The sequence below is a fragment of the Megascapheus bottae genome, chromosome 4 (genome assembly GCF_031878675.1).
Source record: "Megascapheus bottae isolate mThoBot1 chromosome 4, mThoBot2.hap1, whole genome shotgun sequence".
In the NCBI taxonomy this organism is placed as follows: Eukaryota; Metazoa; Chordata; class Mammalia; order Rodentia; family Geomyidae; genus Megascapheus; species Megascapheus bottae.
Genome location: NC_143512.1, coordinates 22771667 through 22798951, shown reverse-complemented (window position 1 = coordinate 22798951; position 27285 = coordinate 22771667). Strand labels below are relative to the sequence as shown.

At 35.7% G+C, this 27285-nt stretch overlaps 1 protein-coding gene across 6 annotated transcripts in view; it reads left to right on the top strand.

Annotated features, from left to right (window-relative positions):
• Positions 1–27285, top strand: part of Pam (peptidylglycine alpha-amidating monooxygenase) — a 150043-nt gene that overhangs the window by 24520 nt on the left and 98238 nt on the right. For all 6 annotated transcript variants that reach the window (XM_090331579.1, XM_090331578.1, XM_090331577.1 and 3 more), the window contains exons 3-4: positions 12452–12509; positions 21834–21921. In XM_090331579.1, coding sequence (XP_090187705.1) covers positions 12452–12509; positions 21834–21921 — 146 coding nt within the window. The remainder of the gene's footprint in view (positions 1–12451; positions 12510–21833; positions 21922–27285) is intronic.

The following is a 27285-nucleotide window of genomic DNA, read 5'->3' as shown; positions in this document are numbered from 1 at the left end:
ATCTGAAAAGGGCCCAGTTTTGCAATGTATTGCTTCATTAGTTCTTTTTGCTTTGAAGGAGATTTGAATAGGTCTTCATTGGAAGTTCCAATTTCTAAGTTTGTGTTGACTCCATTAGTCTGTGGGACAGGAATTAGTCTTTGCTGGACTGGAAATCAACAAGAACTATTGTAACTTCCAATGCTGCGACTGTACTAGACATGCTTAAATAATACCAGAACTGTTTCCAATTAGCTGGCTTGTATTTATATTAGAAGTTGTGAATATTTGGACTTTAAAATTTAGTCTATTGTATCATTTTTTCTCAGTCTTGTAAATCTCTCTCTCATTTTTGGTGATTTGTATTGCTTGGCTTTGTATTTTCTTTTAATTTGATTTTTTTCCCTTTCTTCCTATTCTCCAAGGTAGCCCTGTGGCCAATACTGAAAGAAGTGGTGGGAAACCTTTTTTGTTGTTGTTGGTCATCTTCAGTTGCTGTAGGCATTTCTTTACTAGGTGACACTGCAGAGTATAGAGCAGTTAGAGAGGCTAAGGGAAACCATGGGCACTGTGTATATGCCAGGAGCTTAGCACAGCCTCAAGAAGGGCCTTGGTATACTCAAGCATACTCCTTGCTGGAGGAACCAGGGTCAAATAAGTCCTCTAAAATAAGTTAGAGATGTTAAAAGAAGTTAGATTTCAATGTATTTTTGCATAATGTGAATTACTGTATTCTCATAACATTGTATTACATCATGTCTATGAGAATGCTGCCCACTGACAGATTTTTTTTCCAGTGGCATTGTTATCTGCTGAGTACTTCTTGAAAGATTTTCTCCCATTGATTTCCCTTGTGTAACACTCTTCATTTTACTCTAAACTTCTAGGCCAACCAGTTAATGACTGTCTCATCTACACTTTATCCTAGAGCATTTTCCTCTATGCCCATTACCAGTTGCTACCTAGCTTTTATTTTGCATAAATTAAGATCTTAACGCAAATCTTTCCTCTGAATTCCACCCTTTATGCAACTGCCCCTTTAGTTCTTACACATTCATTTTCGAAAAGCAATTCAGAATTTACAAAGTCTAACACCTAGTTCATTGCCTCTTTCACACCTGGTCTTCTTGTGTTTTATCATCATTTCCTCAAGTGCGGTTATGCAAGCCAGATACCTAGCAATCATCTTCGACTCTACCATTCAACTTTCCATTTACATCAACCCCGAGTTGTCTAATTTTTCAAATGCTTCAAGAGTCTTTGTCCTGGTCTCTTCCCTAGAAACATCACTCAGATTCAAGCTTCTGACATTATTTTTTTCTGAGCACCTATGTGGCCTTTTTACCAGACTTTGCTAATTAATTCTGGAATCTGTATCAGTTTCCTACATACATTTCAGTTGCCTTCTGTTACTGTTAACCCATTCCTTCCACTACCACAATAGCAAGACCACTAAGACCTATATTGTATCCACATCTACTTTCCCAGTTCAATTTACAACAGGTATCTCTGTCCATAGACACAATATGGCTTTCATTTTCTCACCCACACCAATTATCTGCAATTAAAGTACCAATGATAATACTATTTTTTAAGCTAAGCCACATGCAACTCTCCTTCCTATGGTTCATCTTCTATGAATTACTCGCTTTTATAGTAATCTATCCCTCTCCGATGTTGCACTTAAAACAGTAAAAATGTAACATTCCTTTCTGTGATTATTTCTCTGCTAAAGCTATCAACTATACAAAGCCAAAGATCACATATGTACATGTGCATGCCTTTGAAATGTAGTACAGCAATCACGTACTGGAAGCTCAATATTTCTGAAAAGAATGTATTAGTGAAGAAAGAGAATTTCTACATGGGTTTAAATGGGATTTAAATGGGAGGACGTAGTAATAATAGAACTATGACGATCTATCTTAGAATAGGCCAAGAAAGAACAGGAATTGTGAAGGCCACTTTGGTTTTCGATGGTTCATTTTAAATCTCAAGAGAATAAAATGCAACTCAAGTGACAAAATCGTTTGTAGACCATTTCTAACTAGGAGCTTTTATTCTGTCCTGTATTGTCTCAGTATCAAATACAAGCCATTTAAGGTAAAAAGTTGGTGGTTGAGGTACTGACTGTTCAGGCTTTTCCAAATAAATACAGTTTCCAGTCTCTTCTGCTACAGGAGAAGAACACGGATGTAAAGAATCAATGTTAGTATAAAGCTCAGAAAAGCTATTTACTTCCATGTTCAGTGGAAATGAGTGAAAATCATAAACCATTAGCTTAATTTGAGGAAGGTAGGGCAAATCAATCATCAGAAATTCTTTTTCATAAAAGTGTATGTTCCCTCACATAAGTTCTTCTCTGATTCCTCCCCACCTATAACCAAAACTGCCACGGAGTCTTACCACTATGTCCTGGATGATTAATTGTGGAGTTTGTTAGCTGGTTGTTTTGGGTTTACTGAAAAGGAAAAGCTCTCACACAGCTGTTCCTGCACCAAAATATTTTTCCCTCATCCTTTACTCATTCAGATTTGTAATCCCTCCACCCACCTATATATACAAAAAGAGCACTTGCCAGAAAAGTTTCATGCATTTGAGCTATTTGGCATTGACAGCTTTCTGTCAGCATCATCCATGGTGTGATTATAGTTTCACATGCAAATGACATTCTGGGATGAATCCACAGATGTATAAAAGTGATTTTGAGTTGAATCCTAAATAGTATCTATAGTACAAGTTTCAGTTCAGCCTTTCTTAAGCTGAGTTTATTGACTGTATAAGGTATGGATATATTCGAAATTCCACACTTTATTATAGAGCTTCCTTATGAGCCAGCCATGGTTTCAAATGATGAGGCTGCTCCACTTAAACTGTTACAAAATTAGATTTGGGGTTGGAATAAATATTCAAATGGTTGCTGAGGTCTCACTAAGTTTAATAACAAAGACAAAAGTAAAAACTTTTGGATGATTGTTTGAAGTGTTTTAACAAAATATTCACTTTGCTCTCCTTTCAGAAACTTAAGAGTATGACTTCAGAACATATGCTAAAGTAAAGGCAATGCGGCCAGGAAAATGAACAACTACCACATGCAGTGGTGACAGTCCAAGCAATTTTATTCAAGATAAAGTATTTTAAATTCTAATTTCAGAGAAGTAGGATTTTGTCGACACTTGTTTAACACCAGAGCGTCTTTTATTCTTTGGACTAGTATTTGTTTTCTCTAACTTCCTTTCTATACTAGGATCATAGAGGTAGTATATAATGCACTGAGTCAATATTAGTTTATCAGGCATGCATTTAAGTCATTTTGGGAAAAAAAGTTGTTTTATTATCATCTTGGAGTAAATACGTATTAGCATTCATCAGAGTTCTCTAGAGGCACAGAACCAATACCAGATCTAGATATACATGTAGACTTTATTAGGGGAATGGCCTACATTTTTATAGATATTAAGATCTCAGGACAGGGTATCTGTACATTGGGATTTCAGTCTGAGATGCTGCTGCAAGCCTTAGGGTTGAAAGGTGTCCTACTACCCAATGGCAGGAGATTATCCTAGTTCCTTGAGAGAGATCAATTTACATTTTTTCTGCTTTTGTTTTTTCTGTCTCCTTATTCCTCCTCACCCAGTGCTGGTGCCTGCTCTGCCTGAGGGTGGGTGTTCTTCATCTGCTTCTCCCAGTGCATAGCCATCTCCTCTGAAACACTCTCATAGACATGCACAGTCCTTCTTTTCTGGGGTTTCAGCTAGTACTTAGGCCAATGAAGTGTCCCAGACCAGTCAGTAGAAAACCTTAAAAAATTGGACTTTTATTTATTTATTTATTTATTTATTATTTAGTTATTGCCAGTCTTCGAGTTTGAACTCAGGGCCTAAACACTGTCCTTGGGCTTTCTTAAGACTAGCACTCTATCATCTGAGCCACTATACCACTTCTGGCTTTTTTCTATGTATAAGATACCAAGGAATCAAATCCAGGTCTTCATGCATGCTAGGCAAGCACTATACCACTAGGCCAAACTCCTGGCTGTCTTATTTTACTTTTGAAAGGCTTGAAGTGTATTAATAAAATGACACAAGGGGCTTCATTGCTATAACATGAATACAATGTACTTTGATTAAATTCACTGTATCTGTATTAAACTCTCCATCTTTCTACTTACTATTTCAGGTTTCAATGGGAGTCATTGTGATATATATCATATATTGTTTGCATATATATGCATTAATATATACATATTCACACACACACACACATATATAGTATAATTGTATTGTCATCGTTTTGTTCCCCTCCTACCTACTGGTTTTGTCTCACCCAAAAAGTCCCTTTTCTGCAATCGCTTTTACATTATATGTGATTTCATATGTCAGTGAAGACATCTTATTCATCCTTTGCAACCCATCCACTTTCCTGAAAATAACATTATTTTAGTCTCCTTTATGGCTGAATAGTAAAGACTCCATTGTATATATGTATCACATTTTTTTTATTTAGTCATTGGTTGTGGGCATCTAAGGTGGTTCCATAACTTGGTTATTATAAATAGTGCTACTATACATTGGGGTTTTTACTAGTTTATGTTCATTGTACAATAGCATTTTATAGCAACATTTACACACACATACACACACACACTATATATACATATATATAAATATAAAATATTCTTTGTTTCAATTAACCCCCTATAAGCTTTTAATGACCTTGTTTTCCTTTCAAACAATTTTAATTCATTTATTATATTTTTGTACTATATTATATATAATAATTTGGTTATTATTACCCCCTCCCCCGACAACAATAAGCACACTTTCTTTAGGTTTATAAAGAAACCTGATTCCTGCCTGTTCCCTTCCGAAGCTGGGCTTAAAGAACTTCCAGCAGTCCTGAGATTCTCATTAGGTCTTTGCAGAACTAAAGTTACATAAGTCCAAAGTGAATACTCTGTGAAAATGTAAGACTTTATGAATTCTTCAAATGGTTTCTGGAGTGAAATTTACATGTGCATGGTCTGGCAGGGAGGGAGAATTTATTAACTGCTTTTGTCAGCAATTGTGATACACAGAGTCACAGTTGCACCAGAAGGTCGTAACACTGTTAATGGGATTTTTTCCCCTTTGTGTATGTGTTTATGGTGCACAATAAGCTATTTTTCTATGTTTCTATAGATAGTAAATTATTACTGTAGTTAAGGAAGTTAACCTATCCTTTTCCTTCTCTAACCACCTTAAAATTTTTTGTAAGTTTTGATTGTTTAACTGGGGATGACTGTGACAAATTATCACAAATCGTAGAATACACTATGTAATATTTTTATGTCACTTGATGTGCTTTAAAAATAAGCTAGTTTCTAAGTGTAGGTAAAACTGGGCTATATTATTTATGTGAATTTCTATTTGTAGTTCCTCTATTCAATTGTGTCTTTAAGGAAGGCAGTCTGGGGAGATTCTTTAGGCATTCACTATAAAATGCTATTATCCAATCAGGATAAAATCACAGTATTCAACACTAGAATCTGAATGGCACCTCTGGTTTTCCCAAAACTAAAATTACTGGTTTTATGTGAATGGTTTGCATGTGTTATAGTGTACAGATGGTTTTGTTTGTCCCATATTAATTTAAATAAACAGCTGATTTTATTAACTTCCTTTCCATAGGAAATTGTATCCTTGTCTCACAAAAGGACTAAACAAAGGTGGTTTCTTTTATTCCAGTAGTTGAAGCTTCTGTTACTGAACACTGTTGTCTATCTTTGAACTCTTGGTTTAAAATGGAGTTATTTAGCTCAAAAGGCTCTTCATCTGCCCTACCTTTCCACTTCCAGCATGCTATTTTTTTTCTTTCAGAAAATTATGCTTTCCTTGGCTACCTCTCACTGGCACCAGTAAGGAGGTATCAGCAATATCAGATCCCTATTGATTCATGTTTGGCTGATATGTTGAAACAAATTCATATTAGATTTCCCTTTTTGTGCATTTTAATCTGTGTTGCCAGTTTGAATCCACAGAATTTTACAGGTGATAAAACCCTGGGATATCACTCACACCCCAGGTATTCTTCAATAGAAAGAAAAAGAGGATTCATGATGATAATATGCAGAAAATGGTAAGAAGTGATTCTGGTGGTTAGCGCTAAACTGTGGAAGCATCCTTTCTATAGCAGTGAGACTGAATGCCCTTTGTGTTTTCAAAGCTGTTGGGGACATTGTTTTGAATGTGTGGGGGGGGGGCCCATTAATGTTGCTTTGCAGAAACAACGTGATAACAGTATTAAATATCTGTGCCTCTAGCCCAGTTTACTATAGTTTCTCAATAGGGGTTCATTAAAAGACTCCAATTCAAGCTTCTTGTTTATATTTATGTGTTTTGGGTTCCTATAGTTCTTCCACTGATCAGTGAAGAATTAAAATTATGTCTTAAAACAGATGCTATTTAACACTATTTTTTTTACAGATATTAGGTTAGAAAAATATTTTACTTTTGCCAGTCCTGGGGCTTGAACTCAAGGCCTGGGCACTGTCTTTGAGCTTCTTTTGCTTACAGCTAACACTCTACCACTTAAGCCATAGCATCACTTCCAACTTTTCCTGTTTATGTGATACTGAGGAATCAAACCCAGAGATTCATGCATGCTAGGCAAGCACTCTACCACTAAGCCACATTCCTAGCTCTGAAAAATAATTTTTTAACAGATATTTTTTCTATGGTAAAACAGATGTGTTTAGAGAGGCAGCTCTAGATTGTTTTCTTGCAGGCAAGTTATTTTCTTCTTCTGCTTTAGTATTTCATTATTAAAAATATGTTTGTAATAACCTACTAGAGAGCATTACCCTGGGAAATAAATCAGATGGAAACATCTCTAATGAATCGAGAGGCTCAGTGTATGCTCTTCCATTTGCAAGCATCATATGATGAGTTCTCATAGTATACCTTAATCATTTGAACTAGTTCTATATTTGTAGTTGGTACCAGCCTTATGTGACTTGTGCCTGTTCCTGTTTATCCCACAAACAGACTAAAGCAGGACTGGCTGCTCGCTTTTTATCAATAATCTCATGACTTTATTTCTTCAAGAATGTGTCATTCAATTGATGCTTTCTTCACATACTGTGCTTTGGTAAACAAGGTTTCTTGCTCACAGGGTTTGTCACAGTTAAGTACATGAATGCACATTACTATACTATTAATTTTTAAACTAACACTTCTAGCACAGATTTTTATTTAAAGTAACCATCCATTACTGTTGATTTACTATATACATTAACCTGTATCTATTATAATGTAATACTGTTTTGTAAACACCTAAATAATCTCTTTCTCTATATTATAATGAACTCTTAAGAGTTTGGTAAATGAGGAAGTGGCCCTGTGGTTCAAGGGGTAGGTTGTTAGCTGCAGAGCTTAGGGATAGTACCCATTCCAAGAGTTCAAGCCTCACAACCGACAAAAATTTTGGTGAATGATATTGCCCAACCAGTTCTGCAATTAATAACATGTCTTTTTTTTTAAAAAAAGCCATTTACTTACGAAGAAACTAATTTGTGTTATAAATAGAATTTAGTATCTTAATTAGGGAAGCAAAAGTTTGGTTTTTTGTTGTTTGTTATGTTTGTTTTATGGTACTAACAATTGAATTCAAGGCCTTGGATTTAAAAAACAGGCACTCCATCATTTGAGCTCCAAGGATAGTATTCCCAAGGATAAAGATTTTAATGGACCAGTCAGAACCACACTTTAAACTTAGTGTCAAGAAAATGTTAAGAAATATCCACCCTTGTCTCTCTAACGTGTCAGTACATGACTACAATCCTTCTTAATCTCATTCCTTTCATCATTTCCAAATCTCTCCAAGCACATATTTTCTCTCAATTATCCTAGTTTCCTGTTCATGTGTGCACATTGAATATTATGACCACATTCTCCCATCTCTCCTCTCATCCATCTACCCATTATCCTGGACCTCACACACACACACCCCAAAATTTAGATTCATGATATTCATTTTATTAAGATTGTCAGTTGTTCAAAAGAATTGTACCATTGGAATTCTCCCTTTTGTATACCATGTTTTAATTATGTATGTGTGTATGTGTATATGCATATGACCCTGTATAGGTTTACATTTGTTTATAAATTAGATATAACTTCCACATATGAAAGAAAAAAGTACATTCTTTGTCTCTTTGAGCCTGACTTACTTCATTTGACATCATTTTCCCAAGTCCATCCATTTATCAGCTATTGACCTAACACCACTATTCCTGATATATTATGAAGGCTTTTGAATCCTAACTCTTAGTCTAATCATTTGGGTGGCCTTATGTCAGTACAGCAATCTTTCTGTAAATCCATTTCCTTTTCTGTAAAGAAATAAGGATTCCATGTCTGGTAGACCTACTCACAGTATGCTTATATTCAACCAGCCTGAGCACAGATGCTGTCCCTGAGTCATCTTGAGGATCTTTAGTCATCTCCAGTTGGTCTGTGCACATGCCTCATGCTTTTCCTTATTACATAATCCCTGAGCTTTCAACTTCACTCTAAAAATCAACTCATGATACCAATATATGCTAGAACAAAGTCACTGATGTCTTTCACAGTTGCAGAGAAAGGAATAAATGACTTATTTTCCACCCCTGTTCCATTGAACTGTGGTCATCAGAGCTTTCAGCTAAAGACAAAGTATCCATCTAATAAGATATATTTTTAATGATCTCACTTTTAGAAAAAAAAAACTTTTACATTGTTGTCTTTCAAGACCGACCGAACAAAAACTTTTTTATCCATTAGAAAAAAATTACTATTGTTTTCCAGAATTAGATCTAAGTTGTAGCGTTTTTCCCCAAATGATGTATGATATTATTTGTGAAAAAGTTGAATTCCATACTATGTCCAGTATCTCAAGGATATCTCACTATGTACTACCATAGATCTGTTAATTTGCAACATATTAATAGGTAGATTGCTGTGTGAAATTGGTTACCATATTTCAAAGGGTTTTACAGATCCTTTTGCTCTATTTCTCACATTATTTCTGCTCCCTGGTGTGGATTTCTTTGTAAGAGATGAGATTAAAAGGATGTTAGAATTGCAAAAACGTCTTTTATGACTGGGTTAATTGTGAACAAAATTAAACGATTGTTCTTTTTAAAAAAAAGAAAGAAAATATGTAGATAGAACTGTTACATTCTGTTCTTCCAATAAAAAGTGTGTGTGTGTGTGTGTGTGTGTGTGTGTGTGTGTGTGTGGCAGTACTAGGGTTTGAACTTAGAATCTTGTATGTGCTAAGTAGATGTTACATTTGAGCCACTTAGTCAACCCCTCGGCATGGGTGAAGTATTGGTTATTTGTTTGTTTGTTTACTCATTATTTATGTTTTTCTTGTCAGCTGATGTTCTACCATTAACCAGCGAGGCGTTTTGCTGGTTTTACTTTTGGAGAAACGGTATCATAGACTTTTATCCAGAGTTGGTGTAAAGCCAGTGCAAAACTGCTCCGGAACACAGCCTCTTTAGTAAATAGGCTTATAGGCATGAGACACCAGTGACTGGGTGGGCTGGCTATTTTCAAGATGTTGCCTTTTTTACTCAGAACTGGTGTTCTACCACGTATGTCAGCTACACTTCTGGTTTTGGATTTTTGCTTGATAATTGGAAATTAGAGTCTGTGAGATGTGTCTGTGTAAAGGTGATGCAAAACCAAAATCCTCAGATCCCAACCTCTAAAGTCATTTCCCTAATCAAGTTTTCAGGGACCTATGTTTATATGTTTAGATACCATGTTCTGGCTGAACGAACAATAATATCTTTTCTTAGTAGAATTATATTTTCTTAGACAGACTTCTTAAGGCAAGATTACACATAGGTGAGGGAGATACCTCCAAAAAGCAGAAGTTGTCCTAGTGTTTGTTCACGTCTTTTAACATGTGTGCAAGAGGAATGAGAAACAAATAACATAGACTAAGCGTCTGAAGTTTTCATAAGCCAGTGGCGATGGCCAGTGGAAAGAAGGAAGTGGTCACTATCATTAACCCGAGCATCTTAAAGCACTTCAGATTTAGTTTACCTTGGTTTCTATAAAATAACAGCACCTGCATTATAGTAATATGTTTTGATGACTAAAGGAGTTAAGAACTGTGAAGTGCGTAGAAGAACGCCGACACACCTCGGCTGTTCTATGTCTGCTGTCATTTTTACTATCTTTAAAATAGAGTTAATAGCATCTGTCTGTGATCTAGGATTGCTTTCATTATTAAGTGCCATAATACAAGTGAAATTTGAAAGTCCTGTTCAGCAGTGATAAGCATAAGCCGTAGCTATATGAGTCACAAAATAGTTTTTAGTCCTAAAACTTTCATAGCCCAGAATGATCAATATGAATAAATTTTAAGCTTACCATTTCCTTCAATTTTGAAACAGCTGAAGGATGTTGTGCAATATTGGAAACTCAGATATTAGAAACTATTTATGATCAATCATACTTGTGAATGCAAGATTATAACAGGCATTACTTTGCCTGTATATTTCTGTAAGGTCTCAGCAGTTATTTTCTTCAGTGTGCATGAGATTTAACCTCCATACTGTGCAACCTTCAATATTTTCAGAGTACTTTCTTATTGATATAGTCAGTTTAAATTTACATAATCATAAAGACTTAAATGAAAGTTTCTTCAATTTAGAAAAATGTCAAAAATAGAAACTAGCACTGACATATTTTTTCTAATTTTTTAAATTTAATTTTACTCTCTAGATGATGTATAGAGGTATTACAGTTACATACATAAGGCAGTGAATATCTATCTTATGTCAAATATTGTTACCCCCTCCCATGTTTTTCTCCCACTTTCACCATACCCCAGCTTGTCAAGTTCATTTTCCAACATTTGATAGATATTTGAACCTCTTTGGTTTCTAGGTCAGAAATAATACATTGGTTAAATGTACAATTTTCAGTGGTTAACCATTAGATTTAGAGAATCCTAAATTATCTCTCTCCTTGTTGTGAGTGTTGACCCTATCACTCTGTAACAATGACGTATGAAGTGTGTATTATTAAATGAAGATAGGCTCTCTTGGTACTGAGTATATTATTAACCACAATATATACTGCTCTACACAGAGTTTTCCATTAAGGAAAAGCAGTGCTTGTGTCTTCAAGTCTTTTTTTTTAAAACAGAAATTATTATTTTTTTTTGCCAGTCCTGGGCATAAGCTCAGGGCCTGAGCATTGTCCTTGGATTTTTCTCAAGGCTAGAGCTCTACCACTTGAGCCTCAACACCACTCCAGCTTTTTCTAAGTATGTGGTACCAAGGAATGGAACCCGGGTCTTTGTGCATGCTAGGCAAGCACTCTACCACTAGGCCAAACTCCCGGCCCTAAACAGAAATTATTATCACCAACAATTTCTTCTATTTTTTTCTGAAATTGAGTCTAGCTATGTTGCTCAGGGTGGCCTTGAACTACTGGGCTCTAACGATCCACTTGTCTGAGTAACTGAGACTATAGATATATATTATGGCCCCTGAATGAGCAAACCATCCTGAATTTTTATGTATTTCATCATGGAAAAAATGACAATTTGATAAGAGGCCAATAAGTTAAAAAGAAAAAGAAACGAGTGCTTGGCGCAGTGGCTCACACCTGTAATCCTAACTACTAAGGAGTCTGAGATCTGAGGATTATGGTTCAAAGGCAGCCAGGGCACTAAAAGGTCTGTGAGACTTTTATCACCAATTAACTACAAGAAAACCAGAAGTGGTGGTATGGATGGAGGGATAGGGTGGTAGCCTTGAGCTGAAGAGCTCAGGGATAGTGCCCAGGCCCAGAGTTCAAGCCCCACAACCTACAAAAAAAAAAAAAGGAAGAAAGAGTAACTTGAGATTGTGGGATAAATTTTTGCCAGTCTTGGGGCTTGAACTCAGGGCCTGAGCACTGTACTTGGGCTTTCTCAAGGCTAAAGTTCTACCACTTGAGCCACAACACCATTTCCAGTCTTTTCTATATATGTGGTACCAAGGAATTGAACCTGGGTCTTTGTGAATGCTAGGTAAGCACTCTAACACTAGCCAAACTCCAGGCCCAGATTGTGGGATATTTTTAACATACGGAATTTTACACTGGGAGAATATAATAAAATATATTAGGATATAAAATGATGCAGGAAACTCAACATTTAAATTTTCAAATTAAATTTTTAAATTAAAATTTTCAAATTAACTTTCAAATTACTTTTCCAAAAATGATAACTGCATTAAAAAATAATGGCAAAGACTGTTGAGGAAAGGATTGTAAGTTCAGGATGCCCAAGTTCAAGACAGCTTTTCCACTAACCTGTCACACAGCTCTCAGTCAGAAATCTTACTTGACTGGACCACTGATTGAAAACTATGCATTTAATAGTTGCTATTTTTTCTTAGCAGCAGCAGTTTAATTTGTATTTTTATGTCTTTCTTTTCTGTTAGTCTGATACGTACTTCTGCATGTCAATGCGTTTGCCAGTGGATGAGGAAGCCTTCGTGAGTAAGTATTAATTGGATGGTGTGGGAGGCAGGTGGCAGGAAGGGAGAGTGGTTATTTGAGATCAGTAAAAGGTTCTCTTTGATGTTTATGACTGTATTAATCTTTTAATGTCATATTCCAAAACGCATTTATCATGCCTAATGCAAATACAAAAGAGAGGTAGCCCCTGAGAGATAAGATTACACTGTGTATCTGGAGCGATTCCTGAGTAATTGTAGCTAAGAAGCTGCATGAAGATGTCAATGGAGACCAAAACCGTGTGGTCCCATTTGTACAATATTGGCTTTCTGTCTGTGGCTGAATGCTTAATTCCGTTTCTCTGGACGAATTGTTTATTTACCTGCTGCTTCATAATATAAATCGACTGCACTTAGCATCAACATTGGGAATGTAAAATCTGCCTGTCTGAAAGAGAGGTAGATCAGAAGGAAAAGACGAATGGAGCTAGATGAGGATAGAGGGGAAAATAATGGGGAGAGGGTAAGGAAAGCAAAAAGAGAAGGAGCCTGCATCTTGTTTACATTACAGAGTAGAGGACTTTTAAGTGTCAGGTCCTTCCCCAACAGAGCATTTACATCGAAGAGGAAAAGTGACAGAGCGCCTACTGTTTCCATCTAGGTTGTTTTAGTTTAAACATTCCTCCTGACAGACTTTCAAGTGCTTACAGTGTATTGGCACATTATGCATGGATTGGATTGGTCCACACCTCCTCTCTTCATTTTTCTGGTTGGAAATGTTGATTTGGGGACGTGATGTCTAGTAGTGAGAGCTGCCCCTTTGAAGCTAATCTTCAGGTGGACAGTCTGAAATGGCTAGTGTGCGAATTGTACAGTGTGTACCACATAGCCTTGGGCAGTCTGTGGATGAATTTTCATGAGGTGCTGCCCACGGGAATGTACATTATAGACCTGTATAACCAGAACAGTGTGCACTTTTTCCTCATAATTTTGGAGCTATCACAATAGCAGAAAGCAACTTACAACATAGTGCAAACTAAACTGTTCCAGTTGTTAGTCCCTATTTTTTTGTATAATATTTGGACATTACTAAAAGAAAAGCTAGGAAGAACAGCATTCTCAAGAAATGAGTTAAATAAATTTAAAGTTACAAGTTGCAGTTGAATAACTCCCAAGTGTTATGTATAATATATTCATAGTTAAAATGTCAACAATATATTTGAAAATTTTTGTATCCACATGATGGCAACCTCGGAGAAAATACCATTTTCTCTTAAAGGGATGATTTTCTTGAATATTTTTCTTTATGATTCTATTTTCTTTGTTCAAATCCAAATGTAGTCTAATTGATAGCATTTCATACTTTTGAAGACAGACCACATTTTCCACCTGAATAAACATGATCGTCACATGGCAAGGAAATACTGTGAGTTTCTCAGTAAGTTACCAGTTTATTGCTAGAGGCCAGTGGAAGTATGATTGCAGAGCTGGTGACTCTGAGGACTAAAAATTTATATCCTGGATATAAATGTATTTACTTTCACATACTTTACAAGTAAAAAATTCAGGGGAACACATTAAATCAAGCAAAATACTCACTGGAAACAGCTCTAAAGGGAAACACGGTCTTAAACATGCCTTCTATTTTGTTAGGCAGCTCACCTTTAAAATCCAGCTACACTAACTTCTAAGGTACTTAAATAGTCCTCTACAATTAGTAACTATTTTTTCTTCCAGTCTTTCTTGTTAGAAGGACATCATGAATACTAAAGATGGTATTTCCTGTTCAAAACAGGTTGTTTCATTTTCAAGTGAGTTCTCTCATGTCATACCCCCCGGGAATTTCACACAAAAGTGTAGGTGTACCAAATTAAAACTGAAAATTGAAAAGCAAATGAATCATGTTTTAAAGAAAAGGAAGGGGCTTATTTATTCAGGTTATGTGTTAGTTGAGTGATTTGTCATTTCCTTCCAAGTGCAAGTTTTAGTTGTGGGGATACCATTCCTTCCATCCTCACTTTTTCTGCTGACAGAGAAGGAAGCTTCTGTGGTAGAGGTTCCAATTTCAGAACCCCAGCATGCCTAACTACAGACTTATGTAAAATCTTTTTGATTAGGTAAGGCTGTTATGAAAACTTGCAAACAACATAATATTCTGTCAATTCTTATTTCTCTTTTTAGTGTATATTAATTGTGACAAGGGAATTCATTATGACATTTTCATACATGCATGTACCATATTTTAACCAAATTTTCTCTTTTGTTGCTTTTTGTTTTTAAGACAGTGTCTCACTATGTAGTAGGCAGATATCAAATTCTCAGTCCTCCTATCATAGTCTCTCTAGAAGTTGAGATTGCAGGCATGTACCACCACTCCTGTTTTATTATTATTATTATTATTATTATTATTATTTCTTTAATTTATAGCAACTCTGTTAACTCTTTCCTTAAGATACAATTTTATACCTTCTGTTTTCATTACCTGTGTGTGCCTTTATAAACACTGAGTGTGGGCAGGATATAAGCAACAGGATATGATAGATTTTTTATAATTGCTTTCTGAGTAAACACCTGGGATGCATTTTCTTTGGGCATTTTCTAATGTAGCATTTCAAATAGGAAGCAATTTATCTCTTAAGTTATATTCCTGTTCTCATGTAAAGAATGTTTCATTTTTGTTTTTAATGAAAGTTGAGTTATTGAGTAATTCAGCAGACCTGAAATTTTTCAGTGTACCATGACAGGGCAAGGTGATGAGGATGTGAAGTGTGATGTACATTTTGAGAGGGCTCACAAATTCTACAAAGACAATGTATATTTTAGATTGTTTATTAAGACTAAGTCTATCCAAAGGAGCATATTTGAATAACTCAAAATTTTGGCTTCATTGCATTGCCTATGTTGATAATTTGCTTCTTAATTTTGGAAAAAATACCATGACAACCTTTACAGAATTTTGTATGTATAATTGCCACACATGTTTATGAATATATAGGATGTGTAATTGCATTTATTCTCCTGTCTTGAAAAAGTAAAGGTGAATTAGAGTAGATGCTTGAAGAAACACTATAGTGAGGGAGAAAGAGTGAAAAAGTGGAGCTCACTAGACACTGATGAAAGTGAACTATTCTGGTTGTGGGGGGAAATGAGAGGGAGGGACTGGGAAAGAGAGAGGGAACGGAAGACACTGTACAAAAGGAAACAGACTCATTACCTGACTGATGTTATTGCAATCCCTCTGTACATCAGATTTATAATAACAATGAAGTACATTAAAAAGAAAACAGCCTGGGGAAACATAAAACCCCCAAAACAATGGAATCAGAACCTCACAGTAAGATTGAGCCCTGCTACTAAAAATTTTTCAGATGATTCCACTGTATAGTGAAGAAACTAGGGTTTTAGAGTGGCAGTTGTACAAAGAAAAAGAAATATATTCTGCACATAGCTTTTCCTAGAGTACTGTTTTTGTTTATAGATTTAATATGAAGTCAGAGAATTGAAATTGGTGAAGATAAAATAAAATCTGCATTTGACCACTGAACTGCTGTGCAGTCTGAAAGGTGTTTTATAGACATTCAGAGGAATTGGCTGTGACAGCAACCACTCAGCCAAGAAATGTGACTGTCATCTTCATTCTCTTGCTTTCCTTCCCATGGGTGGCCAGTAAATAAATGTGTCTTTTCCTTCATGAGCAGTGGCAGATCTTTATCCACCAACTTGCACTATACAAATGAGATAGAAGTCAATGAGATTAGAAATAGAATACGTTAATCTAATGAGTCATTGCCTTTTATTTTCTTAAGATTCTTTTTTTCATATATTTTTATTGTAATTAATAGAAGAGTTACATGATATTTGCCAGATAGATGGTGCATTAATTCCCATACATTGATATCCTTTCACATGTCTTGGTCCCCATTTCCCTCCCTCCTACCCCCACCCCTCATCTTGTTTTTCCCCGTTCCCTATCCAATTTCAAATAACCAAATACAAATATATCCGATATATCAGGTAACAAAGTGAGATACTGTAACAATATGAGATAACCAAGAGACAGCAAAAGAGATGAGAGATAACATAGTACCTTAAGAACAACAATCATTCATTATATGGCTTATGTTTCTACTTATGTTTCTATATCCTAGAGATCCTTTCATTTAGCGTCCTACTATATGGCCTTTTGTTATAATCATGAAAGAGAAGTTGATGCTCAGTACTTTGTTAGAATCACTGAGTCCTCAATCTTTTGGGTAATCAAAAGATTGTCTTTCTACCATAACTCTCTGTAACAACTTGAAAGCTTTACTCAGGTAATTAAAAAAATAAGTGACAAGGAAGTTTGAGCATTTTCTTGTATTTTATAAAGCCACAGGGTAGTCTATGTTCAGATACATTTGGTAACCACTGAATATTTGCTGACAAAAGTGCTTATTTGCAATGATATAAAAATGACATATCCCAGTAAAATGGCCAACTCATAGTGTTCAAATGTGAATTTGGGCTTTCATTTGTAGATATGTTTAGTGGTGGGAGAGTCATAGGATTTTGACAGTCATTCTAAAATGGGAGTTTCAGCTATTTCAGTTAGAAGTACTTTAGTGGTCAACTACAGAAGAGCAGTGTGAAATCATCTAGTTAGGAAAAACTCTGTAAGAAAGAGGAGTCAGATTTCATCAGGACCTAGGTGTGGAGAATATACCAGGTATGGAGAAAATTCCAAAGGACTGCAAATATTCCAAAGGAGAGAGAGCATCTCCTGAAAGTTCAAACAAGGAGTCAGAGGCAGGCCACTCTGCTTCCTAGCTCCATAGTGAGGGATAAGTCAATACAGCTCTCTGCCTTCGAGGCCCATCTCTTTGGAAGGAAAAGGATCTGACTTAGACCTCTTGTGAAAGTGAGCATGGAGCCAGGTTAAGAAATGTCAGCAGCTATGATCATGAAGCAAGGTTGCCTTAGTAAAGTGAATGGTGGGTCTGGCGGTCATTATGGTGACTATAGTGAAGTAGGAGAGAATGGAGTTATACCATATGTGGCTTTAAAAATCTAGAAAAGAGATACAGAATGTATTCTGTGGGAAAATAGGGGACTCGTGTATGACTTTGCAGAAAACAGGGATTTAGGTCACACTGGCTATTTATCCTGCACATCTGTTTATTGATTCTTTACTTGAGTTTGGTATTATCATAGTGCAGTTTGGAAAGTCTATCATCTAGAAGTTTGATTCTTTCTTGATGTTGAATATCCTTTCTTCAAACACAATTATTTCATTTGAAATTTATATTCAATATATAGACTTACTCAGATGTCTTATTTCTTCCTTAATTTGGCAAGAGCACAAACTGTGCTAAGATTTTGTGTGTGCATTTGTGTGTGGGTCATGGGGCTTGAACTCGGCCTGGGTGCTGTCCCTGAGCTCTTCAGCTCAAGCCTACCACCCTATGCCTGGGCCTGGGCACTGTCCTGAGCTCTTCAGCTCAAGGCTATCACCCTACCCTTGAGTCAAGCCCCAAGTCCCTGGCTCCTTCTCTCCTTTTTTTTTTCCACCTATGATCCTACAGACTCTGCATATAATATTCAAACTCAATACTATTGAGCAACATCCCCGCTTTTCCTTTTATTTTTTTAAAAACTCTATAGTTAATTCTAACGCATAGCACAGACTGAAAAATACTATTGAAGATAATTACTTTACAACATTTGAAATATTCAGTCCATTAAATAAGTCCTTACTACACACACACACACACACACACACACACACACACACACACATATAATAAGATTCTATTGGAAGAAAAATAAAAGTAAATAATTATTCTCCTCAGTGATACATATATGGAATAATTCTAGAATATCAAACTTCTGGAAACCCATATATGAATTTACCAGGCATAAATTTTTTTGTTTAGAACATTAATTTCCAACAGTTCATGACATTCCTTTAATGAATATTGTTAGCTGAAAAGTGTTTTGTAACCATTGCCAATTATAGTTTGGGTTTATTATATGTGTATTGATATCTTCAAGTTTGCTGGTCCCTCTGTTTGACTATGAGCATTCATCACAGTCATTCTACATCGTGAGTCTGGCAGATATATCAAAATTTGACATGCAGACCTAGACCTGTATATCCACTTGGAAAGGGAAAATGGAAAGAAAGCCAAGTGCTAAGTGAAATTCTCTTGTAGGTCATAGTCTTAGAAAATTTTATGGTCCTGATTTTAGTGTGATTTTTTTAACTAAAAGAGGCTATAAATTCCAAATCACCTGGTAGAGTTAGAGAATTTTTTTTTCATGGGACTCAGGAAAATAGACCTAGTTATTTCACATCTCAGAGTGTTATTACAAGTGATGTTATCCTTGAGCAAATCTTCCAAACTCTGTGATTTTTGTATCATCACATTTCATTTAATTAGAGTCTCTGAGTCACTACATCTGGAGTTTTAGTCCTTCAAATGTTCTCAGTTCCCAGAACTTAATTATACAATTGCCCCTGATTTCCACACATCAAGTATTTAGTGGTCCTTATTCCTACAGGAAACAGGGCATGTGTCCTTTTTTATTATTCTTTCAAAAGTTAGGAATGGAGAACCTGTCAAATTAATCTCTTCCCTGTTTTCCACTTCCTACACCGAGCGACAGTCCTTTCAGTGAGCTTGTCTAAGTTCTACATTATTTTAAGGCATTGATTCTTGGTTTTAAATTTACATTTTGATACATTTTTAAGCTAGAGGCATGTTTTTATTCAACTTGCCATGAATTATACTTTGAACTATAATGAAAGTACTTAGATATTGTACTTATTCTTTAGGATATTAAAAATATGGTTAGTGGCTTATTTGTACCTTATACTCACAATGTACTCAGCCTCTAGATTAGATCTCATATATCTGGAGCAACGTATGAACCAGTAACAAAAAGGTTCTCTGAGTGGAACTGAAGAATTTTCCTTTACTACTGCTTAGAAATGAAAATCAAACTCAAGTAGGAGTTCAATTGAAACAGAGCAGTGCTTAAAGAGAATGAGAAATGCATGGTTAGAGAAGTGATTGTTGAGTAGTTAAGATTTTTCCCTTTGTAGACGACCACCACAAGGTCCTGCTGAAATAAGCAGGGACCAAAACACTCTTTTCTGTCCTTCCTAATAAAAAGCAACAGGAATTGTATATTTCTTCCTTTATGATCTATTCTTACTTGACCCATTTCTTATTACTATTCAACTTTATATAATTACTGATCGCCCACTCTTTCCCTGAAAAAATTTGTTCCTTGCCTCATAGAGGCATATTTACAATGTTGACACTTGGCGTGTCCTGAAATGATTCTGGCAGTTCACAGTATAAGGCTGGCAGAAAGGAACTTCCACACAGTTCAAGAGAAGAGCGTTTACTGTATGAGGGAAAGAGATGTCCTGCTGCCCACGATGATGGAGTCGGGTGGACCAAGAGCGCTTATGGAGGGAAGTGAGAGATTATATAAGGCGAGGGGTGTGGCCACAGAGGAAGTGGATGTGATCTCAGAGAATGGGGAAATAGTCTGGGGGACCTCCCACTGCCCCCAGGCATGCCAGTTGCCAAGGTTACAGGTGCTGGGCAAGGATTTCCAAGTGGAGAGAGCCAAGGGAAGGGGCTATTTCTTCCAGGCAGATCTCACACACAGATCTCCCTGGCTCTGTGTCCTGAGCCCTCTCTAGGCCTCTTGCTTTTATCTTTGCCGCTGCTGTCCATCTCACAAATGCCAGGCTTCCTCACTAGGTACTTCACAAACAGGACTTTTTTTTCTGGCTTCTTTCCCAAAAGAGAATTACACAGCTGATGGATGCTTCACCTGAACTTTTAGCTGATGGCAGAAACATATAAATTGCTTTTACAACTAATAGTTTAATTCTCAAAATAATTGTACGTGATCATGTTGGTGTATTCTAAGAGTGATTTGATGAAAAGAAATCTATCCACCCAACATTCAAAGAGGGGACTGTCATGAGTTATTTACAGGGGTTATAAAAAAGCAAAGAAGTCACTCTCCTGTTTGACAAGCCCTGATGGACCACAGGGGAAAAAGATGGGAGAAGAATACAATCAAACACAAAGTTACACTTGTACATTGTGATATAAAGAATTGGATCAAATGAGTATAATGTTACAAATTGTATCTTAATCCCAATACATTTAAGAGAATAAGAAAGAGTAAAAATCAAACAAAAACATAAAATGCCAGGTATCTATCTGATCTCCCCACAAACTCTGGGCCTTTCAATTTTTCTTCTGTCCTAAGAAGGATACTGGAAAGGAGGAATGAAACACAACATTCAGCATGATAGTAGTCTGCACAAATATGATGCCTTTTCATTCAGTCTGTCTTACCAACTAATAACTTAGACTTGCTAACAATTATTGTTACTTGGGCTTCTGATGCAAATCCCAGCAACATATGATATTTTATTAATTTTTTCATGCAGGCAGACCAAAATAGGAAAAAGTACAGCTTTTCCACACACCTGAAACTTGAGATCATTTTAGACTATGCGGCATTTTTAGATATACTACTGATGCAAACTGCAACTGCCACCTGGACAATATTTTTGCAGGAAGACATAAAGGGACGACAAACCCATACCAGCAAAGGAAAATCATCCTTAATAGCGACTGTAAATAACACAGCTTTTTAAAACAAATTTTATCCATTCTGATTCTGCACTGGCTTATGTTTATTTTTATATCTTTCGACCTGCTTTTAGGACTAAAAGAGAAATATTACCACATATGTTTAAGCAACTTTTTAACTAGTACAACAAGCTCATGAGCTAGTATGTAACTATATTTTTCACCAAGATACCTTTCCTAAATTTTTGTTTGCTGATACATCATTTTTCCTTACACATGCACATAAATCCTGTTGTGATTTGTAAGTAGTAAATTTGAGTTAGAATTCTTTTTACTCACGTTTTGAACACTCACTGGACCTTCTGCTTCCCAGAGCTATTGTGTAGTTTTAAGGGCTCAGCACTCTACTGAAAACTAGTTGGAAACATTTTGTGAATACATAGCCTGGAGCTTTCATTTTATACCAACACAATGTTCTTTCCACTTGAAAGGGGGTCTTCTGTGAAAAAAAAATATGTGTTCATATAGTATTTAGACTGTTAATGGTTAATTCCTCATTTGGCTATGTAATACATTATTATCCTATTAAATCAAATCACAAAGTCATATTTATCTTGAGAAATAAGATACTTTATACAGCCAGGGCATTCTATCATTAGGGCACCAAATCATCTTTGTATCTATTCAAAGATGTAGTCTCTAGTGACATTGAGAGGAAGTGTAACTGGTACTCCCACTCATGTGTAATTCTCTCTCAACAGTTGACTTCAAACCTCGAGCCAGCATGGATACTGTCCATCATATGTTACTTTTTGGATGCAATATGCCTTCGTCCACTGGAAGTTACTGGTAAGGATAATGGGCTTGCAGTATAAAGGGATGTAGAAAAAATGTGGGTTTTTTTTTTACAAGTACCCAAAGTATTCACACAATCATTTTATAAATTATTTACAAGTGTTGTTCTGCTGTTTTTTATGGGTTTTTATTTACTTTCATTTATTCATTTCTTCTTTTTCAAAAAGACCAATAGACTGATAATTCTGATATATGACTGTATTTAAAATATCGATATACAAGAGTACTGTTGGAAGCCAGCCAGGGAAGTGAAGTCTGTAAGACTCCATATTCAAAATAATTACCAAACAGATATGCTGATCCTTAGCTCAAGTGATAGAGCAGCAGTCAAGAAAATGAGGGACTTAAGGCCATGACTTCAAATCCTACCAATAGCGACAGAAACAAAACATTTCTATGGACATCATAGTTTGTGAAAGCACATATTGGTCATTCATTGTCACAGAATTGAAATACAAGCTATCTGTTGTCATACACTATTTTCAAGTGCAGAAGATTTTCACTACAAAGCCTGAAAATTCATTGTTGCTACTCTCATGTTAATGAATTACCTTTAAAAAAAATCATGATTTTCTCCAAAAGGAACAAATGGTACATGATTTTCTCCAAAGGCTCTGTTCTGTTTTGTCCTGGACCCTGCTTAGTAATTTAGACAAACCACTATCTGCTATCCTATTGTATCCTAACCTCATCTTAAAGACAAGAACTCTGAAGCTTAGAGAGCTATTATAATTTGATCTAGCAAACACAGTTGATATGTTCTAGACCAGGATTGAATCTGAAATTGTCCAGTTCCAAAGCAAAATAATTTCTACTTTACTACAATCTTTCTCATACATTCAAGGAATTGTTGTGTTTTAAACACTGATTTAATCAGTCAGACAAATCTTGAATGTTCATGGCATCTCATGAACAGTCAAGAAACCTCTAGCAAAATGACTGCCATAGTCTGGTAGGAGATATCATGGGAGTTTCTGCAATAAGTATTTTGTACACTATCAAAGTTTATTGTAATTTGAGCCTGATGCTTCTGCTTTCATTTTGATCTTTAGTACTCTTAAAGATTAGTGACCTCTGAAAATACCCTGATTTTAAGCCTCACATTCTTTTTGTTGTTAAAGATTTAGCAGTCCAGAGTGATGGAGTATTTTTCTTGCATTGAGAAAGGATCAGTTTGGATATCCTGCCCCTACATAATCATAAGGATTGATAGACATTTCTTTGTGTATCCTAGTAGTCGTTATTCTGATGCAAGGCATACAACACAGAAACTGCTTTCTAGTCATTTTTGTAATAAGCAATTGTAATATGTATTTGGCACCATTAAAGCACAGGGCAATTAGTAGAAATCTCCATGGACCAAGTATCATCAAAGCATTTATTAATAGGCTTAAATTATTTGATGAAAGGGAAATATCATATAGGAACCTCACTCACAGGATTGCATTTGCGTAAAACAGGAGTCAGCAAGACAGTTAATATTCTTCCCTATCACATTCCCAGTTTTTTTTTCTCTTCAGTAAATTTTTGTACATAAAATTCTGGATTAAAAGATTACTATTCGGCAACCTCTTCAGGGTCTCAGCATTTTTTTTTGCTTCAAAATACTTCTTTTGAAATCAGCAATATTTACTTTTGTATAAATGATTAAGAATAGCTAAAAGGGATAAAATTATACTTTCGTTTTACCTCACTTAAAGAGATAGAGTGAGGAAGAAAAACAGCCCTGACATACTATTGTGATCCTATTAAGATAAATAACATGAGAGAAATCAGCCAAGTACAATTTACTATTCTCAGAAGAAAGGCATACCAAAATAAACACTCTGTTTTGGCACCTTTAAAGTACTAATATTCCTAAATATAATACTATATTTATAAAATATCCTAGTAGAAAAACTTGCAAGTTGGGCAAAAATGATACAAAGAAAATGTAAATGAATACAGAAATAGTAAAGTAGTTGCTGTATTTATTGTTTAGCTCAAAGAATTGCTTGAAGTTCGTCGAGGAAGAATGAAAAAGCAATGAACTGACTAATTCACAAGGCAAGACTGTTTAGATTCATTTGGACCAGAGTTTGTTTCTCCATTTCAGTGGGAGATTTATGCCACCTCTCTCTCATGAAACCTCTCTCTGCTTGTGACTCATACCAATGATGAGTCAAATTAGAAAAGCAGAGGTTTACTTCCACCAATCAAGCAGCCCACTAGATTTTTGCCAATAGCTATATCATTCAGTAATTTAGATTCGTCATAACACTACACCACAATCGTGTTAAAAATAATTTAATATTCCTGTCCAGTAGTTCATATTCCTATGTAATATGTAGATTTGTAATAATTCTCTTTATAACCATAGAGCAAAGAAAATAACTGAAATGATAATTTATCTTTGAAACAAGAACCACCTGTATTTAACATTCAAAGTTAAATGTAGGATCTGTCCAACATGTCATCTAGAAAACACAAATTAATCGAAACTCTTCTAGTGGCTCTAACTTTTCAGTGTCATCTTGTATCACATTTAAAACTAGAATAGACTATTTCATTACATATTTAATAGAATTTGTGCATCTCCTAAAGAATTTGAGCTCACAAGGTATTTCATGGACTAAACTTTCAGGTTCCTTGACAGGATTTCCTCTGATTCCCTGCCCACAAGGCCTCCCAGGCTCAGCCCTGGATAAGTTCCTCAGAAGTTTTCCAATAGCTTAGACTCAATGTGCCCCCTTGAATTGGAATACTTCTAATAAAATTCTATCAATGTCAAAAGTCATGCATTCTTTTTCTACAAAAATTGAGTCATGAAATTTATCAGACTGGTTTTTCTGCTGTGAGTCTATTTTAAAATTGTTTCAAGACAAAAACAGCTTTTTAAATGAAGACGAGCACATCCACGTATATTTTGAGTTATGATACTTATAATGAATTTTGGAGGTTAGAGAATATTAAGAACTTACACATGCTCTAGGGAAATATTCATGGATTCCACAGTTGTTTAACAGCACAAGGGGAAAAAAGAATAAGATATTTAATACTAAAATGTCAAGTATGGATTTCCATTCTTCTGCCAATTTTGATCCTCTGACGTACACATACACACACACACACACACACACACACACACACACACACACACACTCCCTTTTCACTTGAGTGCTCTGTTTTCATTGCTAGCTGGCTGGTAATACATATGTGTCTTTAATATAGAAAACAGTTTTCCCTTGAAATTATGAAGTAATAATTCATCCTCTGTCTTGGGCAGCACTTTTATTATGAAGGCGAAGATCTATTTTGATGATGTTTCACTGTAATGCTGCCTCCTTTGCTCTGTGTAATTGCTTCTTTCTACTGTTCATTAAAATATATTTACAGTTATATTAAGTTTACATGAAAATAGTAGACACAGCATGAAGCAGTTTTCATTATGTAGTCATTTTAATTTTGAAGTGGTTTTTTTTTCTCTATGCACATTCCAGTCTTTTGTGTCTCATTCCAAATTAGCAGCTCACACTGGTAATGTGTCTAGTTAATTATATGCATGTGCACTTAAATTGCATACATTGATGTGAACCTTTTAATATACCATGGGGTGGTCCCTTTATAGTTAGAGTGAGCTGATGCTCACATATCTCCATAGGATACAAATAAGGACCAGCTGATGAGAAAGCAATGGGTTTGCTGACCCGTGTAAAGAAGGCAGCAGTACCTGTCCATGGAACCCTGACACCTTCTTAAACAGGTCTTTAAAGGAGGAGACAATTAAGCATATCCAGAGAACAAGGAGAGACATACATTGCGGCTGGAGCACATAGAGCAATAGCATGATGTGCTAGTCTTTATTTATTCTTGTGGGACGCAGATTTGTCATTTGTTATCTGAAAATGAGTCATGGGTTCTAAGTTAATTTTAGTTTACTTCCTTTTTTTCTCTTTTCTTTTCTGTCTCTCTCCCTCCCTCCCTTCCTCCCTCCCTCTCTTCTTCATTCCCCCTCTCTCCTTCTCCCTCATCCCTTCTTCTCTGTTAAAAAAAATGTGGAGAAATGGAGGCACTGAAACAAGGCAATGTAAATATACCAAGCCTCTCAACTAAAAAAATAATAATAATAATAAATTTTTATGAGACCTTGGAAATTATTCAAAACAAAAACAATTTGCCAGCTAAGCCTGTCAGGTTATTACATGTATAAATTCTATGCTTTTGTGTTTAGTTAAAAATATTATAAAACATATCTAGTCTGTTGCCAGAGGCTCACATTGAGCAATTAAGTGGCTGATATCTGGAAGATCATAGTTCAAAGCCAGCCTGTGGGAAAAAAAAAAAGAGTCAGGAGATTCCATCTCCAAATATAAACAGCAAAAAGGCAGACTGGATTTGTGCCACGAATGGTAGAGTACCAGCTGAGCAAGTAAGCCAAGCAAATGGGACACCTTTACTCCAAACCCCAAAACCAGAAAAAGAACAGTCAAAAATATCTAAAACATTATGAAATCAAAAACAGAGTAATGACACGTCGCTCATTCATGCCTGTAATCCTAGCTAATCTGGAAGCTGAACTCTAAGGATCCATGTTCGATGTCAACCCAGGCAGAAAACTCCTTAAGAGTTTAAAACAACAACAACAACAACAACAAAATTCATAAGACTCTGCAGTGAACCACTAAAACTCTGAAGCTTAAGTGGTAGAGCATTCACCTTGAGCAAAAATACTCAGAGACATCATTCAGGCCCAGAGTCAAAACCAGCTATCAACCAGACAAACAAAACACCAAGTGATATAAACTGGAAGGGAGGGACTGGGAAACTTCACCATCATTTTACCACGAAGTAGGATTGTTTTGTGTTTGTCTAGCCTTGTATTTGGTGTAATTTTCTGAGCAAAATGTAGTTTTAGTTTTTGTAATTAATATTTGATTTTAAAACTATTTTTAATGATACTTATGATCAAATGATCTTTAAAAAGAAAAGATTACTTCCTCAGACTTTGAAGTTTTTCCAAAAGAAAAGTCCCAGCTGGTTAAATGAAGCTGTTTCCAGCTTCATTGGAGTCATTCTCCAGCTGAAGCATCCTTGCTTCACCATCCTATGAGGCTTCAGCTTCAATCTCTTTCAACTGTTCCTATTTATTAGCCCCCTGCTGTGTCTTTTTAAATGCAGCAACTCCATAGGGTTACAGATGCTGATGAGGAGAAAGCAATAACTAAGCATACAAATAAACACAAACAGAGAGAGAGAAAGAGAGAGAGCACACTTATGTGAGCTACTGCTTCATTACCTATCTACATGACATTTTGAAATAATATTAGAGAAAAGGTCTCAGCTTTATTGCCTCTTGGATTAATCATCATTCTTTGGTGG